The sequence below is a fragment of the Gobio gobio genome (assembly GCF_949357685.1).
Source record: "Gobio gobio genome assembly, chromosome: 5".
NCBI classification, from domain to species: Eukaryota; Metazoa; Chordata; class Actinopteri; order Cypriniformes; family Gobionidae; genus Gobio; species Gobio gobio.
Window position 1 is genome coordinate 27,435,206 of NC_137101.1, and position 17,353 is coordinate 27,452,558.

General features: G+C 36.5%; 1 protein-coding gene across 1 annotated transcript in view; it reads left to right on the plus strand.

Moving 5' to 3' along the window:
• Nucleotides 1-17,353, plus strand: part of LOC307126812 (copine-8) — a 153,514-nt gene that overhangs the window by 74,444 nt on the left and 61,717 nt on the right. Inside the window, exons 5-6 of the mRNA XM_079817530.1 lie at nucleotides 2,602-2,641; nucleotides 9,289-9,365. Coding sequence (XP_079673656.1) covers nucleotides 2,602-2,641; nucleotides 9,289-9,365 — 117 coding nt within the window. The remainder of the gene's footprint in view (nucleotides 1-2,601; nucleotides 2,642-9,288; nucleotides 9,366-17,353) is intronic.

A 17,353-nucleotide genomic window follows, 5' to 3' on the forward strand; every position in this document is an offset into this window, starting at 1 on the left:
CCCTTAAACTTACCCATACCACCACACCTGTCCCTAACTTTACCTGTATCCCACCTCAATAGTAGCAAAAGTGTTTTGCAATACAATATGAACACAATAAGTACATTGTACTTATGTTTTGATGTAAGTACATAGTAGTTCAGGCCACCTAATATAAAGTGGGGCCATATTCTGGGAACACTGCATCTCATGTAAAATTCTGACTCATGTTTGCCTTGAGTGGTGTGATATCTAGAAGAACTCTGGAAAGAGTTTTGTATTAATAGCCTTGGAATTGAGTCTAGAGATGTGAACTTAGCGTCAGGTCACACATTTTGTTTATTTGTTTAATGAATGAGGCTTTGCATTTGACTTCTGGGAACAAGGAGCCTTTCAATGTCAATTTGGAAAGTCTGAGATGGAAATTTCCAGGCACTGTTGATGAGTGATTAAAAAAAAAATTACACTAATTTGAGAAAAATACTTTTTTTCAAGCATTCATCTCTTTAGTATAACTCGGATTATTTGGTTTTAACTAATCATCCTTCTCCAAGTCTCATACTGTAACTGCTTGGCTTGATTTGTACTAATAAATGGATCTGTGTCAGGGACATTTCCTGTGCATTTCCAGCAATACAATAGACCATTAAGGTCAAGGAGCTGGAATTCTGAAGATCATTCCGGGTATAAATTAGATCATGAATAATGACAGGAATGTGAAAACATTTCCAAGGCTTAAACAACCTGAAGGTACAGAGAAGGTTATTTTTGAAAAGATGAAAAAACATGGAAGAACTGCCCATACAAAACGGAACGTCCATCAAAACTGCATGCCTGGGATGAAGAATCATTACATGGTAGACCAATAGACCTTAGTCAAGTTAGAAGTCATATGCAAATTGACACAAATGACTCACAAACGCTGCTAGTGCTCAACATATTTTAGGCACTTCACATTGCCCAAAGGCTTGTGGGAGCCTCAGTTAGAAAGAAGATTCTGAGTTAAGAGCATACTTATTTTTTGAAGAGCTTTTGGGACCCAGTTTGGCATATTCCTAAAGTAGCACATCAAACTGAGAAAAACATTATGCTAGAGTGGACAAGGGTGGTGGCAGCTTCACGCTTTGGGGATGTTCCTCTGAGGTAGGGTCTTGGAAAACTCCAGGATAAAAAAATGCATGGTGCTAAGTACGGGAATCTCCTGAGGCAAAGACCTGCTGCATGTATGCAAGAGGACAGGGAGTTCAGTACATCCGCCTACTGGACAATTACCCCAAACATACTGGGACATGCAAAAGAATCACTGTAATGGCTTAAAGCCACAAATGTAGATGTTCTGGAGTGCTTCACTTAAACCTCAGATGTCACTCCAGATAATTATTTGTCAAATTGAGCCTCAACAGATTTGCCAAGAAAAATGATCACAGTCAAGAACGGTTACCAAAAGAGGGTTCTACAAAGTGTTAAATATGTGAAGCAGTGATTGCAATGAACTAACTTTCATAATGTGAAAAACAGAATATTCAAGGGGGAAAGGTGCAGGATGGTGGATGTTATGCTATTTTTATCACCCATATAGCCTTGATTATGTCAGCCAAAAAATTATTTCAGCAAGAAAGTTAGCAAAAATTTTTTTGCAGTTCTATAAAGCAATTACATTACAGAAAAGAATGGTCAATATACTCTGTAGGCGAAAAAAGTCAACTAGTTTGCACCTCTGACAAGACTCTCTCATCCATGATGAGTTTACCACCTTCCAGAAGCTCCCTTGAGGGCGTAGACTTGGTCTCTAGATAAAGAGCAAATTTCAATTTCCTCAGGTCTGGTTGTGTGTACTTGAGTTTGAAAGCAGGCTAGTTGTTTGTGTGTGTGTTAAGGGTTAAGCCTGTGTCAATGTATGGTTTTGTTCCACTCTGTGGTCATGCAGTATTCATGAATGTGAAGATGTATAGCTGAATAGAACATCAGTCCCTTTTGGGACTTCTTATGTAACATTCACCTCATTCATACATTTAAAACACTCGAACACACATGCCAGTGAAAGTTATGTGAAGGGGAATATGAAGAATGGTTTTGAAATTTGTTGAAAATGAAAGGGAATTATTATGCTTAACACACAGCAGGGTAGATATCTGATTTGGCTGCCCCAGTTATGACAAAGCGATTCAAATTCAAATTTTTTAAAAAGAAAATGGTACATCATGCATAAATATCAGACCAAATTATATCAAAGCTGTTGCCATGTGACATTGCAGTCTTTTGCATTAAAATATTTTGAAAATTTTGGATTACCATATACCCTTGTAAGCTGCCTAGTGCCTACACATACATCATTTTCAAAAGGTAGGCAGCAGTACCAGAATGCATTGTGATGAGGTGGTGAGAAGAAAAATGTATCCAATATGGTGGGCAAAGTCAAAAGATATGTTGGTTATATGCTTGAATGTGTGGAATAAGTTGGTTCATAGAACTACAGCTAAAACAAATGTATTGGTGCATTCTGGGTCAACAGGTAATATGATATGACACAAGCAATAAATACAGAATTGATGACTATACAAATAAAAATGTTATTCTGGTTGTGTGTCCTTTCTCAATATGTCCTTCTCTTTTGTTTTTCAGGTATGATGTCGACTCCAAGAGCTCCAACCTCTCAAAACATGTAAGTCTCAAAAACTGCTCTGTGTTTCCTCTCAGACTTTATACACACGTAATGTGTTGATCTTCCCTGCTGAAGAATCCAGCATAAACCAGCATTAATTCCATGTTTGTCCAGGCTGGTTTATGCTAGTGTAGCTTGTGGACAAGCATAGTGTGGTAGATTTTCCTCTACGCACCTGACTTACCTGTGTTGTCTCCAGTCGACACCCAATATTTATACTCTAGCGTGCATCTACAGTCAACATCCTGCTTCGAGTCGGGCGACGCCTTGCCCTTTTTGAACATATCACTCAGGAATAAGATGCTCCACTTCACACTATCATTTGAGAATAGAAGTAAGATCTCTAGTGTCTAAGCTGCTGTGCAGCAATGAACCAGACACAGATAGTCTCACCACCAAAGAAGAATACAGCCGTTTATATCGGATAGACATACATAGACAGTAAAAATAACATGACGTATTACTCATGATCATCTCTTAATTTTCCTCTAATATGATTGGTTCAATCTGAGCAGAACAGCACCCACCCACTCCCTCTGTTACTCTGTTATCCAAAAAATCATGGGGTGGGTTATTAGTTAATTTGATTACTGGTGTAGCTGATTCACCAGCACTCCCACTTCCCATGGGGGACCAGCAAAACCAGCAAACAGCATCCCAATGCAAAACATACCTTATGCTGGTGACCAGCATTTTTTCAGCATTTTCCTCATGGCAATTATGAAGTTTAGCATGCCATCATACACACTCACCCCATAGTAAAACAATCTCATAGTGCTTGTAATCAGCAGGTCTGTTTATATGAGAATAAGGAGGCAAATGTGGTTTAATTGAGACGAGTGATTAGCAAAGCTCTCACAAAGAGAGGGGCATGATGGAAGCTATGTTTTGGTGCTCAAGCGGGTCCCTGAGGTGTCATCTCACACAGTGATAAAGCTTTAGAGTTGAAAAATGCTAATTCTCTGCAGTGGTCCCATCTGTGCTTGTCATTGGACGTGGCCATAATCATTCTATGCCTTTATTTATTTCGGGCTTCAATCAATCATCCAAGCAATCATCCCAAAAACTATCCATTATTATAAACAACCACCACCCTCCATCTGGCATCAATAAATACATCAATCACCTAATACTCCGGCCCATGAACTGTCAATTAAGCAAATAGTCAGTGTATCCATCAATCAATCAATCAATCAATCAATCAATCAATCAATTAATTAATCAATCAATCCATGTGTCTATCCAGCTACGGTAATGCTGAACTTTAAGTGCCATTATATTGGTCGTTTTCTCCAAATTTTTCTATGACATCAGGCTGCAAAACCATTTTGGTTCTAATTGGAACCTTTATTTTTAGTCTGTTAATTCCATTGTATATTCAAGACGAACTAACAATAGTAGGGGTCATTTACTGCTGGTTAATTCAACATTCGTAGTGCAGGCGACTGTAGGCATCCATCAATGTGGCAAAGTGGAACTGCTTAATGAAACACATCACGACATTTACTAATCCAGACACTTAACATTACAATTGACCTAAACCAGCCGCACATTTCTCTGAAAACCTGCCGTATCCCAGGAATCCCCACAATCATGCGGACACACTGGCTGTAAAGAGACAGATAAACTGATCTCTCCACCCATCATGCACAAGAGTAATTGAAAACACCCTCAGTGACTCCAGTGTGCACACAGGTTTCATCCCTGAAAACTACCTCTTCCAAATTATCTCCCAAATCAAACACAGTGCCTTCTGGTGCTTTACTCCCTCCCTCAGTCACCCAGAAATCAATATCGCCCTCTTCCCCCCTGACTTAGAAAGACAAACACAGCTTGCCCACTCCCAAAGGGAATTTGGTACTGCATAAAACCATTACAGGATGTGTTGACATGCGAAGCGTGACTACGCTCCATCGTCAGGTGAAAATTAAGAGAAGCGGCAGCAGGGAGAAAACCACACATGAAAGAAACTGAGAGATAGATGGAGAGGTAAAGAGGGGGTCGTCTTTATAAAGTTTACAGATAATAAAGATAGATTATTTGTATTCCTCTTCATGAATACAAATTGCAAGTTGAGTCGCCGACAGTGATTAGAGAAGCGGTAGGACTCATGGGTATATCTGTGTCAGTGAAAATGTTGCGTTTCATAAATAACTGAGGATGAACTCAAAGAAAAAAGACTGGTGTTTAAATTAGTGACAGTTGAAAATAAAAGATTGGGATTAACCAATAATCAGTTAATTGTGTCTAATTATTGTTCTAAGTAAATCATCTTGCTAAAACTGTTGTCATTAAAATGGTGCACTTCTCTAGTTTGAATCATGGGCAGGTGCTTCAAAGACTCAGAATTATCTCTGGGGTGCCTCAGGGTTTAGTGATAGGTCCCATTCTCTTCTCGATATACACACATTTTTCAATCAGTTCAACATGGGATATTTGATGTGCAAAATTGTATGAATTTAATTTAAAATGTATATGTATGTGTAGAACTGTACAGTATGCCCCTGTGTTTCTCTATTGTTTTTCTTTGTGAAGAAGGACCATAACTGTCAGCCACTAGTTAGTATTACACTGAAATTATGTCTTTAAATATAAACACTCGCTAAGGCGAAGCAATTGGCCTCATTCATTGTTATTCTCGGGATGTCTTATTTAATTTTACCATTCTCTCTCCATTGATGCACATTTTTATTAATACGAAATATAGTAAACGAAAATCTGTCATGTTCACAGACAGCATATACACAAAGAGTACCCTTTAATAAACTGTTGTTGTGAAGGTCAATGGGGCAGAAACTTCACAGCTCTGCCAAGAAAATCATTTGAATCCTAATGGCTTTTTCAAGCCATATATTGTGCTTGACTTCAGATCATTTATCAAATGGGTGACAACATGTCAACATGATGTGCGAGCAGCTTCAGCCCTTGAAATAAAGTTGTTTTTGATTATATTATTGCTTTCAAAGTTGGGCTATAAAATCGATTAATAACAATTAATCGATTAATCTTACATACAAGTCTGTGTTTACATAATATTTGTGTGTGTGTGTGTATATATATATATATATATATATATATATATATAAATATATATTTATATATTATATTTATATATATATATATATATATATATATATATATATATATATATATATATATATATATATATATATATATATATTAATATATATATATATATATATATATTATATTTATATATATTTCTGTGTATACATGTGCGTGTTTCTGTGTATATATACAGTACATATACACACACATTTACATATATACAGTGTATATAAATATGTGTGTACATACAGTATACACACAAACACACAGAATTATATATATATTATACAGTATATATACACACACACAAATATATTGTGTAAACAGACTTTTATTATAGATGTGATTAATTGTGATTAATCAATTTTACAGCCCTATTTCTTAGCCTTTTTTGAAGCTTGACAGCCCTAGTTGTCAAGCCCCTCAATTATATTTAAGATAAATCTTAATGCTACACCATACAGTAACATTCTAGAGAATTATGTTCTTACAACTAAATGGCAGCAGTCTGGTTGGGCAATTTATTTATTTATTTATTGCTCCAGCATGGCAATGCCCCTCTGGACAAAGTTAGGTCTATAAAAACGATTAACTGTGAACTTAAACTGGCCTACACCAATCCCAAACCCTGAACACCTTAGGGATGAGAGCCAGACTCCTTCGACCAACAACAGTGCCTTTGTGTTTGAATGGGAGCAAATCCCCACAGTCATGTTCCAACATCTAGTGGAAAGCCTTTCCAAAAGGGAGAAATCAATTACGGAGGGCCAAGTCTCTATAAATGTCTATGATTTGGAAATTAAATGCTCAACAAGCACACAGGGCTGTGGTGTTTTGGTGTACACATAATTTTGCCCATATAGGCCACGTATACACTGCAGTTAAATTTGGTTGTCAGTTTAGTGCTTAATCCTGTTTTATGCATGAAGGCCCGGTTTCACAGACAGGGCTTAAATTAAGCCAGGATTAGTCCCTAGTTCAATTACAACATTTAAGTAGCTTTTATAAATGTGCATTAGAAAAAAAATCATCACTGGTGTGCATCTTGAGACAAAACAATGACACTGACATATTTTAAGATATGTCAGGGCAAGTTGCTTTCTGTTAAAACAGTTCAAACAACACGTTCTTACACCCAACTCGTCACATATTGATGCTTGGTCAGGACCCCTCTGCGTCATTTTTTAACGCACAGGGTATTCCATTGTTTACCCAATGTGCCAGATCAAGACACATTTAATTATCTGCATTTGTAAAAGTAGACATGATTTTATAAATATTGATATGCTACTTTTATATGTTAGGGCAACTAACCCCACACCTACCCACCTCTCAACAATATAAAACACTTAAAGGTCCCATGGCATGAAAATGTAATTTCTATGAGGTTTTTTAACATTAATATGAGTTCCGCCTGTATATGGTCCCCAAGTGGCTAGAAATTTTGATGGGTGTAAACCGAGTTCTGGCTGTCTTTCTCTGCCTTTGAGAAAATGAAAGCTCAGACGAGCTGATCTGGAATCTTCCCTGTATGTCGTCATACCAGGAAAGGTTCCCTCCCCTTCCTCTGTTTGCCCGTCCAGAGCATTCGGAGAAAATTTCACTGAAGTCTCACAGCAGACATGCGCCTTGAAACAGGGCATTCAGCCACAGGGCAAACATCAGTATAGAAAAAATGCCTTTTATTTCTAAATTATGACATTTTTTAATATAAAAATCAAACTAACAATATAAGTACACCTCAGGAAACATTATAAAATAATATAAAAATGCCATGCCATGAGACTTTTAACAGACTTTTAACATTCCAAGTCTTCTGAAGTCATATGATATCTTAATGTAAAGAACAGAGTTGATCCTAATGTTTTAATCACTGAAATGATGATCCCGCTCCGTGAACACACGCACTCAGTCATATCTCATTCAAAAGAGACACCCGACTTTTTAGCATGACACAATTGGTCACGAGACACACAATGACAATGACATTTTACAATCAAAGCTGGCGTAATGATGCAATTGGTCACAAGACATACGAGAGCCAATGCAATTTCACTATGACGTAACATCTCTTTGAGCGGCAATTTTGTAATGTGTGCATGATCTTCTGCAGATGGAGACTCTGATTGCGCTTGAACTCGGAACATTTGGAATATTTGTACTTTTTGAATAAATTGTGCCTGCAGTCGTATCTGCCTGTTGTATCCCATGTTTTATATCATATAATAAATGGGTAGGTTTAGGGATGGGGTTAGGTTACATGTTCAAATGTGTCTTAATAACAGAAATAAAAAATAAAATAAATCTAAATTATGCTGACTGATTAAATTGTGAATCACACGCCAACATATCATAATGGCAAAAATCATAACCCAATATATAATTTCATCATGATGATAACATTACCATGCCCAACGCATCTGTGTATGACGCCAAAGGTTTCTCATTGAAATCAATGGGGTACCTTGTGTGTTAGAAAGTGACGCAGAAGGATCCTGACCAAATGTCAATTTGTGACGAGTTGGGAGTGAGAACGTGTTGGCTCAAAATGCATTTTAGTCTGGGACAAAAATTCTATGCAGTAGGCCTATAAATGGAACCGAACTGAACAACTAGTTGTTAATGACATATTTCAATGTGCATCAGGGATGTGTCTATCTTCTGTATGTGCGGTGCAAGAAATCACGGGGCAAAGAGGTACCTTGACTCATTTGTGTTGCCAAATCTTCCTAAAAAACACAGAACAGGAACAAGCCCATAATAAATAAATCCAAATACCAAGTTCTGGATTCAAACTCCAGATAGGGGTTAACTCTATGGGGGTTATTTCGTGTATGTTACATGTGCAGCAGCAGCATGTCTTACATGCTCATAGCAATGTCTGTGAATGTATTGGCAGTAGCAAGGTCGTTGCAGATCTATTTGGCCAAGACCAAATTGACACATCCATTACCATGCCAATCTCTCAGAGAGTTTTATGTTTTGCTTTATATTGGAAATAAGAGCTAAATATTGTAACCCGCATCTTCCTACTTTAATAACTCTATAAAGTTGAATGCTTTATGAGCCAAGCCCAATCAAGCCCAAAAACATTTATAATAAGTGGATATGGCAACACTGCAAGAACTCGCTCTGCAAAGCAGCCTTACAAAGTCTTACAAAATGCTGGCTTATTTAAAATATGTACAACATAAGTCTTTGATTGCTGTAATATTAATTTGGTGAAAAATTGTGGATACCAAACATGTGAGATGCCAGAACATTGCTATGGATACCACAGTGTCAATCATCGGATTTTCAGGGGGGAGTCATGTCCTTTACACACAGAATGATAATTTAGGGGATTCACTCCGTATTTAAATCCGGTTACTCCTGAAACTTTATAGTGTGTACATGGACATAGTGTATAGCTGTGTTCGAAATGATCAAACTAAAAAATCGTATCTTTACTCTGACCCAGTGATTACAGATAAAGCAGACAAAACCTTACTATAAATAGACCATTTGAAATACTGACCTTTCATATTGCTATGTTAAAAATGCCACCCAGTCCCCTTTTATGTTCTCTCTCTTTGCAGGATTTTCTTGGCCAGGCCTTGTGTACGTTGGGAGAGGTGGTGGGTTCGCAGGGCAGTCGCATGGAGAAAGATCTTGGGTAAGAACCACTCTGTTTGGTTTGTTTTACTCCGTTCACAAAGCCCACATCTTTCCATTCTGTGATAAATCCCATCCTCGTGTATCACCTAACAATCTTATAAATGGTCTGCTCATTTGACTGAGTTATGAGGTGTTTCAATAAGTAAAGTTCACTTTACATGTTAGTCAAATCTGTGGCCTGTTGCATGAAGCCGGTTTCAGTTGCTAAGTTTGAGATTAGATTTTAGAGGTGTTCATTGCAATAGTATGCTAAGATTCAGGGCTAACCTGCTCCATAGCAGGTTTTATTCTGGGTAAGAGATTGCAAACCCAAACTAGACTAGTCAGCTGTGAGCAAAGTGACAAATATCTGATGCAATAATGCCACTCCCCTTATATCTCTTGCTCCAAATTAAAGCAGTTTATATTGATAACATTTTAGAGACAAAATTGCCTGTGTTTTGCTGCTAATTATGTATTATATTTTCATTACAGTATATGGATTATAATTATGTATAATTAATATAATATATTCATATAATTATTATATGAACTGACAATTATTTTGAACTTTGCATTTAAATTAATAAATATATAATGTATATATACATTTTCTATGGAAGCTTGTTTCCGTCACAAAATAAAAAATAAGACTTTTTTTTACTCTCGCAATTGCAAGTTTACATCTCGCAATTCTGACTTTTTATTTAAGTAAAGTCAGAATTATGTAATATAAAGTCTCAGTTGCATGTTATAAAGTCAGAATTGTGAGATGTAAACACAATTCTTTTTCCTCACAATTCTGACTTTATAACACGCAATTGCAACTTTATATCATGCAATTCTGACTTTATTTCTCGCAATTGCAACTTTATATCACACAACTCTGACTATTTCTCACAATTGCTACTTTATATCACGCAATTCTGACTTTATAACTTGCATTTGTGACTTTATATCACACAATTCTGACTATTTCTCACAATTCTGACTTTATTTCTCACAATTTTGACTTTATAACTCGCATTTGTGACTTTATATCACACAATTCTGTCTATTTCTCACAATTCTGACTATTTCTCGCAATTTTGACTTTATAACTCGCATTTGTGACTCTATATCACACAGTTCGAACTGTATTACTCGTTATTGCTACTTTATAGCTTGCAATTCTGACTTTATTTCTCACAATTGAGACTTTATATCACGCAATTCTGACTTTATAACTCACATTTGTGACTTTATATCACATAAATCTGACTTTATTTCTTGCAATTGCGAGTTTATATCACGCAAGACTTTATAACTCGCAAGTGCGCAATTCTAGCAAAAAAGTTAGAACTGCGAGATGTTAACTTATAATTGTAACACATTTTATTCTTTAGGATAAACCCCTTGAGATGCATCATCTCGTTTTCAAGGGGGTCCTAATACACAAAAATTAAATAACATAACACAAATCAAAACAATAGACACAAGACAATACAATAACAACAGTCACCTAATTCAAAACAACAAACACACCAAATACAAAAATAACACATAAAAATATACATTTTTGCCTAGCATTAATAAATATAATCATTGCTATATCATCTAAACATTTTTAAACATATAAAATGAAGTCAAAGATCATACATTTAAAGGTAAATGATTCCAATCTGCAGGAGACTTAAACCTAAATGCTTTCTTCTCAGAAACTTTCTTAACTAAAGGGGTAAGAAAAAAATAATGTGAAGAATATCTTAAATGATAGGATGAAGAATATGATATCAAATGCTGTCTCCAATTATTGGGGTAATTAAAATGTGCACATTTGAAAACAAATTGCAGCCAGTGAAGGTGCCTTCTAATATTGAGTGGAGACCATTTGAGTAAGTCATACATAATAAAATGGTGTGTAACAAATGGGCATTCCAATAACAAATCTACGCAAGAAGGGTAAAATAAGTTGTGCAGCAAGTCTTTTTCGAACGTTAAATGTAAAACAAGTTTTAGATCTGTACAATACACTTATTCCAAAATTAATTTTACGAAGTTAGTCAATGTGAGGTTTAAAAATAAGTTCAGGATCCAGCCATAAGCCCAAATATTCAATTTGGTCTACTCTGTGCAGGTCTGTGCCATCATTATAAAATGGTGTTAGATTATTAGATTTTAATTTAGACATACGCTTTTATATTGTGAGATAAAAAGTCAAATAAAATACTTTATTTTGTGGCAGAAGCAAGTTTTCCATTCTTTTGAGCTCTTTGTGGACCCGTATACATTATTATTTAAATTCAGTTGATACACATGCATTGATATGGTCCGATATTTTTGAGCGTTGTGAGCCCGCTGAACTTTATCTAAATCTGGTTGAATTTGTATGGTTTTAGCAACTCTAAACCTACTCTGAAACTCACTCAGACTAACTTCATGCAACATGCCTCAGGTCTTCATTCTTGGCTAGAAAAGGCTTAAGGCAGAAGGTTTATATATAAAATACAGTTTGAATGTTGTTGTGCATGTATATAGCTTTCCTTTAGCTCAAACAGTAGAGTGTGGCGCTAGCAACGCCAAGGTCATGGGTTTGATTCCCAGGGAAAGCAAGAGCTGACTAAATGTAAAATGTGTATCTTGAATGCAATGTAAGTCCCTTTGGATAAAAGCGTCTGCCAAAGGCATAAATATAAATGTATATGATGAAAGGAATACTGGGAAACCATCAGGGGATTATAACTAAGCAAACTGTGACATTGTAAAAAGTTTGTGTGTTTAGTTCAAGGGTATTAAGTTCATATCGACTAATGAGCTGCTGTTCGCTATAGCTGCTCTTTAGTCTGACTCTGCTCATTAAAGTCTTTAGTCCATCTCATCTGCACAAACAAACCTTTGAGCTTCCTGTATCCATCCCATCGAGGTCGTATTGTCACTCAGCACCTGAGCTTAGATCAGTCAGCTAGCATTTTTCTTCCTGACTGAAAGTCAATTTAGGTTCTAATCTAAGTCTACATTATTGTGCCTCAGCTCTTTCTCGTGAAGGAAGGTAAAGGCCTGCCTCACATACATTTTCTTCTGTGGCTCGGTTATCAAAGCAGGCTCATTAGATTGTCAGTGGGAGCTCAGTGTCTCGCTGCGTTTGGGGGTCCCTGCACTGTTGCTCCATTAGCTAAGCAGAACCTCATGCCAGCACACTCATTACATCCAGCTAAAGACATACCACTGCTGTTGATCATGAAGAACAAGGTGATGCGAGATTTGCACGTCCCTACACTCTAAAAAAAAAAAGGTTCTATATTGCACCAAAAATGGTTCTTGGCTCGTAATCATAGGGGAACCTTTTTTAGTGCTATATAGCACCAATTTTGGTGCTTCAGTGGTTCTTCATCGGTTCTTCAGAGGTTCTTCAGCGGTTCTTCAGCGGTTCTTCAGAGGTTCTTCACCGGTTCTTTGACTAAGGTGCTATATAGCACCTCTGAAGAACCGCTGAAGAACCACTGAAGCACCAAAATTGGTGCTATATAGCACTAAAAAAGGTTCCCCTATGATTACGAGCCTTTTTTTTTAGAGTGTACTGTTTGGAGTACTTGTAGCTTTGGATGTATTTGAGACTAATAAAACACAAATGTCCACCTGTTGAGGCCAGACAGGTGTAGAAACCAGAGAGAAAAAAGGGGACATAAAATGACACAAAGCTGAGAAAATAGCGTTTTTGTCAAGACTACATCTGGATCGGATTCAGAACGATGATCAAAACGATTTTGAATTATATTACATTTTAATGTTGATGGTCGCGTTATTTTACATATGCATCTGCTTATATGTGACCCTGGACCACAAAACCAGTCATAAGTCACACAGGAATATTTGTGGCAATAGCCAACAATACATTGTAAAGATCATGTTCCATGAAGATATTTTGTAAATTTCGTAACGTAAATATATAAAAAGTGTATTATTATTAGTAGGGATGCAACAATACAGTTAGTCCACGGTTCAATACATACCTCAGCTTTTAACCACGGTTTTCGGTTCAGTTCTGATGGCTTGTCACATCAGTTTTTTGCTATTCTATTCTTAGGCGACAGGAACAGCAAGAGATTAAGAAGAAAAAAGACTCTTTTTTTAATTGCAAATAATTGAAAAACCTTGTACACATTCCTAGTGTATTGTATAATATAAAATACATATATACTGTATATATAAAGATTTATACTGGCAGCTCAGAGCAGTACAGCAGCATGTAAGTATGAAATTGAATGAATAAATGTAAAAATAAAACACTACATAGACTTCACTATAAAATATACATCTATTCTTATTAAAGCTACAGTATTAAAGTTTTTCAGTCAACAGCAGTGAGTGATTTTCTCTTTGTCTTTTGTTGTTGTATTAACATTAAAGGGATATTTCACTCAAAAATGAAAATTCTGTCATCGAGAAATAAATAGAGGTTTGGAACAATATTAGAGTGAGTAAATAATGACATAGTTTTAGAGGTGAACTGTCCCTTGAAGGACAGCGTGTTCACTAGGCTGCGCTGCTGTCAATTTAAGACCTGCGTGTATCTACCGTAATATACAGACACACGCCGATTTTACTTTCACTTTAGACATAACCGACTGTGTTTATGTTAACCTTGTGTGTATTTGACAGTATTAGCACAGTAAGACGACTACTTAGTCCAGTAATCACGTGTTTGATAGGCGTTTTGTTGCGCGCACATGGAAAAGCGCATGTTAAAACCATGCATAAGCACGCGAATGAAATGTTTAACCGGCAAGGCTTTAAAATGCATGCAAATAATGAACTTTCGTGATTGTGAATAACTATAGTATTCCGTGAGTATAACTCTGCCACTAACGTGTGATGTGAATGTATGTCGCATTGTTCAGTATTGGGATGGAGGCAAATGATAGAATTTGTAGAAAAATAATTAATTAAATGCAAAACCGAAAATTCACAAGCGCGTATTAAACCGTGAATCCCTAATTATTAGCAATATGCATTTCTAAGGACTTCATTTTGACAACTTTAAAGGCGATTTTCTCAATATTTAGATTTTTTTTTCCACCCTCAGATTTCAGATTTTCAAATAGTTGCATCTCGGACAAAGATTTTCATATCCTAACAAACCATAAATGATTATAAGGACACTTTTTGTTTGAGGCTTTACCTTCAGTGGGCGACAAAATGCCATGCACTAAATCACTGTTTACTAGACATCTAATTACTTTATATTAATTATATTATTTACATTATAAATTATTTTAATTCATATTATTACATATCAATACAAATGGTCAGGGGAATGGTCTGGTGAATGGATGGATGGATGGATGGATTATAAAAATATTAACCATTTTAATTAAAAGTATTAATTGATTAATTGTATAACTAAATTAAATTATTAATTATATTTGTGATTTGTGTCAAAATGTAAATCAGATTAAATTATATTGTTCACCAAGAAAAAAAAAAGTCAATGTATTCACCCTTTCAAACCACGAACCATTTTGAGGTATGAGGATGTTGGTAGAATCACTGAATGGTAGTAATATAAGTGCAGTTTACCATTGTACATTAATTTTTGCAATAGGTTCAAGTTGTTCACACGGATTTGCCATGTTGAGAAACAGCTTCTAGGTTTTATGAAGGTGACACCCTAAAGGAGTATATATATATATATATATATATATATATATATATATATATATATATATACTCACCTAAAGGATTATTAGGAACGCCAAACAAGCCATCAAGGTTATGGATAAAAAAACCAAGACATTACCACCATTGTGTAATTTTAAAAAAGTATAATTTTTTTAATTGGTCTGATTTGCATAAATTTGCAAACTTATGCTTGTTTTACAAGGCAATGCATAATTTAGCTCCTGTTCCTATGCAGATCTTATCAGCCAAAGAAATAGCACTTTGCGAGTGACTAGAGACTCAGTGAGAGGTGACTGTGTCATCACCCTGCGCAAAACTACTTTCAGCCAGTCAGCTTGGTCTGTGAGAGGCGCTAGTGAGTGGACCAGATTACCAGATGAAATTAGACAGGCAATTACTTATAAAGCTTTTACTAAACAGTTAAAAAAATGGCTGATTGACACATATAGCTGTCAACACTAAGACTTGAACCTGTTGTGTCTCTTTATCAAGAGGAGAATGGGCCGACTGATTCAAGCTGATAGAAGAGCAACTTTGACTGAAATAACCACTCGTTACAACCGAGGTATGCAGCAAAGCATTTGTGAAGCCACAACACGCACAACCTTGAGGCGGATGGGCTACAACAGCAGAAGACCCCACCGGATACCACTCATCTCCACTACAAATAGAAAAAAGAGGCTACAATTTTCACGAGCTCACTAAAATTGGACCGTTGAAGACTGGAAAAATGTTGCCTGGTCTGATGAGTCTTGATTTCTGTTGAGACATTCAGATGGTAGAGTCAGAATTTGGCGTAAACAGAATGAGAACATGGATCCATCATGCCTTGTTACCACTGTGCAGGCTGGTGGTGGTGTAATGGTGTGGGGGATATTTTCTTGGCACACTTTAGGCCCCTTAGTGCCAATTGGGCATCGTTTAAATGCCACGGCCTACCTGAGCATTGTTTCTGACCATGTCCATCCCTTTATGACCACCATGTACCCATCTTCTGATGGCTACTTCCAGCAGGATAATGCATCATGTCACAAAGCTCGAATCATTTCAAATTGGTTTCTTGAACATGACAATGAGTTCACTGTACTAAAATGGCCCCCACAGTCACCAGATCTCAACCCAATAGAGCATCTTTGGGATGTGGTGGAACGGGAGCTTCGTGCCCTGGATGTGCATCCCACAAATCTCCATCAACTGCAAGATGCTATCCTATCAATATGGGCCAACATTTCTAAAGAATGCTTTCAGCACCTTGTTGAATCAATGCCACGTAGAATTAAGGCAGTTCTGAAGGTGAAAGGGGGTCAAACACAGTATTAGTATGGTGTTCCTAATAATCCTTTAGGTGAGTGTATACCTCGGCAACATAGCTGTACTATGATGACAAGGGTTACAAAAGCTGTTTTGACGGCATTAAAACATGGCGAAATCCCACACCTGCGCCCGAGGCCTGACGGGGGGACCTTTAACAACCCTAATGACTGTTAATTACAGCTAATTACACAGTTCAATCACCCCGCCAATCGCGTTTGGGAGACGCTGCATGAAAGGAAAAAATGTTACTATTTCGAGCACTGTTGGTGGAGAGCTAGGGTTTGTGTTGTGGGAGATGCTCTATTCTGTTTCTAATGTGTGTTTGAATAGTCTTTTGAATGACTTCTGAGTTTGTCTGTACGTCAATCTAAATTAGTGTAACACATTTGCACTTATACAATTGTACATGCATGTATGTGAGAAGCAAGTGTTTGCAGAGAATAATATATTCATGTCTGACAGTGCAACCTGACAGACCTTAATGGAGGTTGGAAGTATATAGTGTCATCTGGGTTTTTATTGGCAGATTGCTTGTGCTAGCTTGAGCTTGACGAGTGCACAACTTAAATTCATAATATCCATTTTGCAAAACAGATTGTCCTGAATATCCCAAAACGTGAAAATTTTGTTTTGTGCTTTTGTGATTTGTTTATTCTTGAAGAGAACTTTTGCCTGTATGGTGATTAGATTCAATGTTTTGGACTGCTGCCTTGAACTTGAGAATGTGAGTACAGAAAGACATGACCGAAACATGTCCTACAGGCTGCGGTACTTCTGCCAGAGCCTTTGGAGACACACTCAAAAAAACTCATTGGACAAACTCAATTTAATTGAGGGCAGGTTTTCCATCCAATAAATATGTGTAGCCAACAACTCATAAAAAACAAATTCATACAATGAAATGTAATTGGTCCAACTCAATTTGGGACAATGGAATTGAGTTGGAAAACTCAATTTTCTAAAATACAGTTTAAATGATATTTATATACTCATAGCATGACTTTTTTGTCAAACTTAAATTAAAACATTTAATTG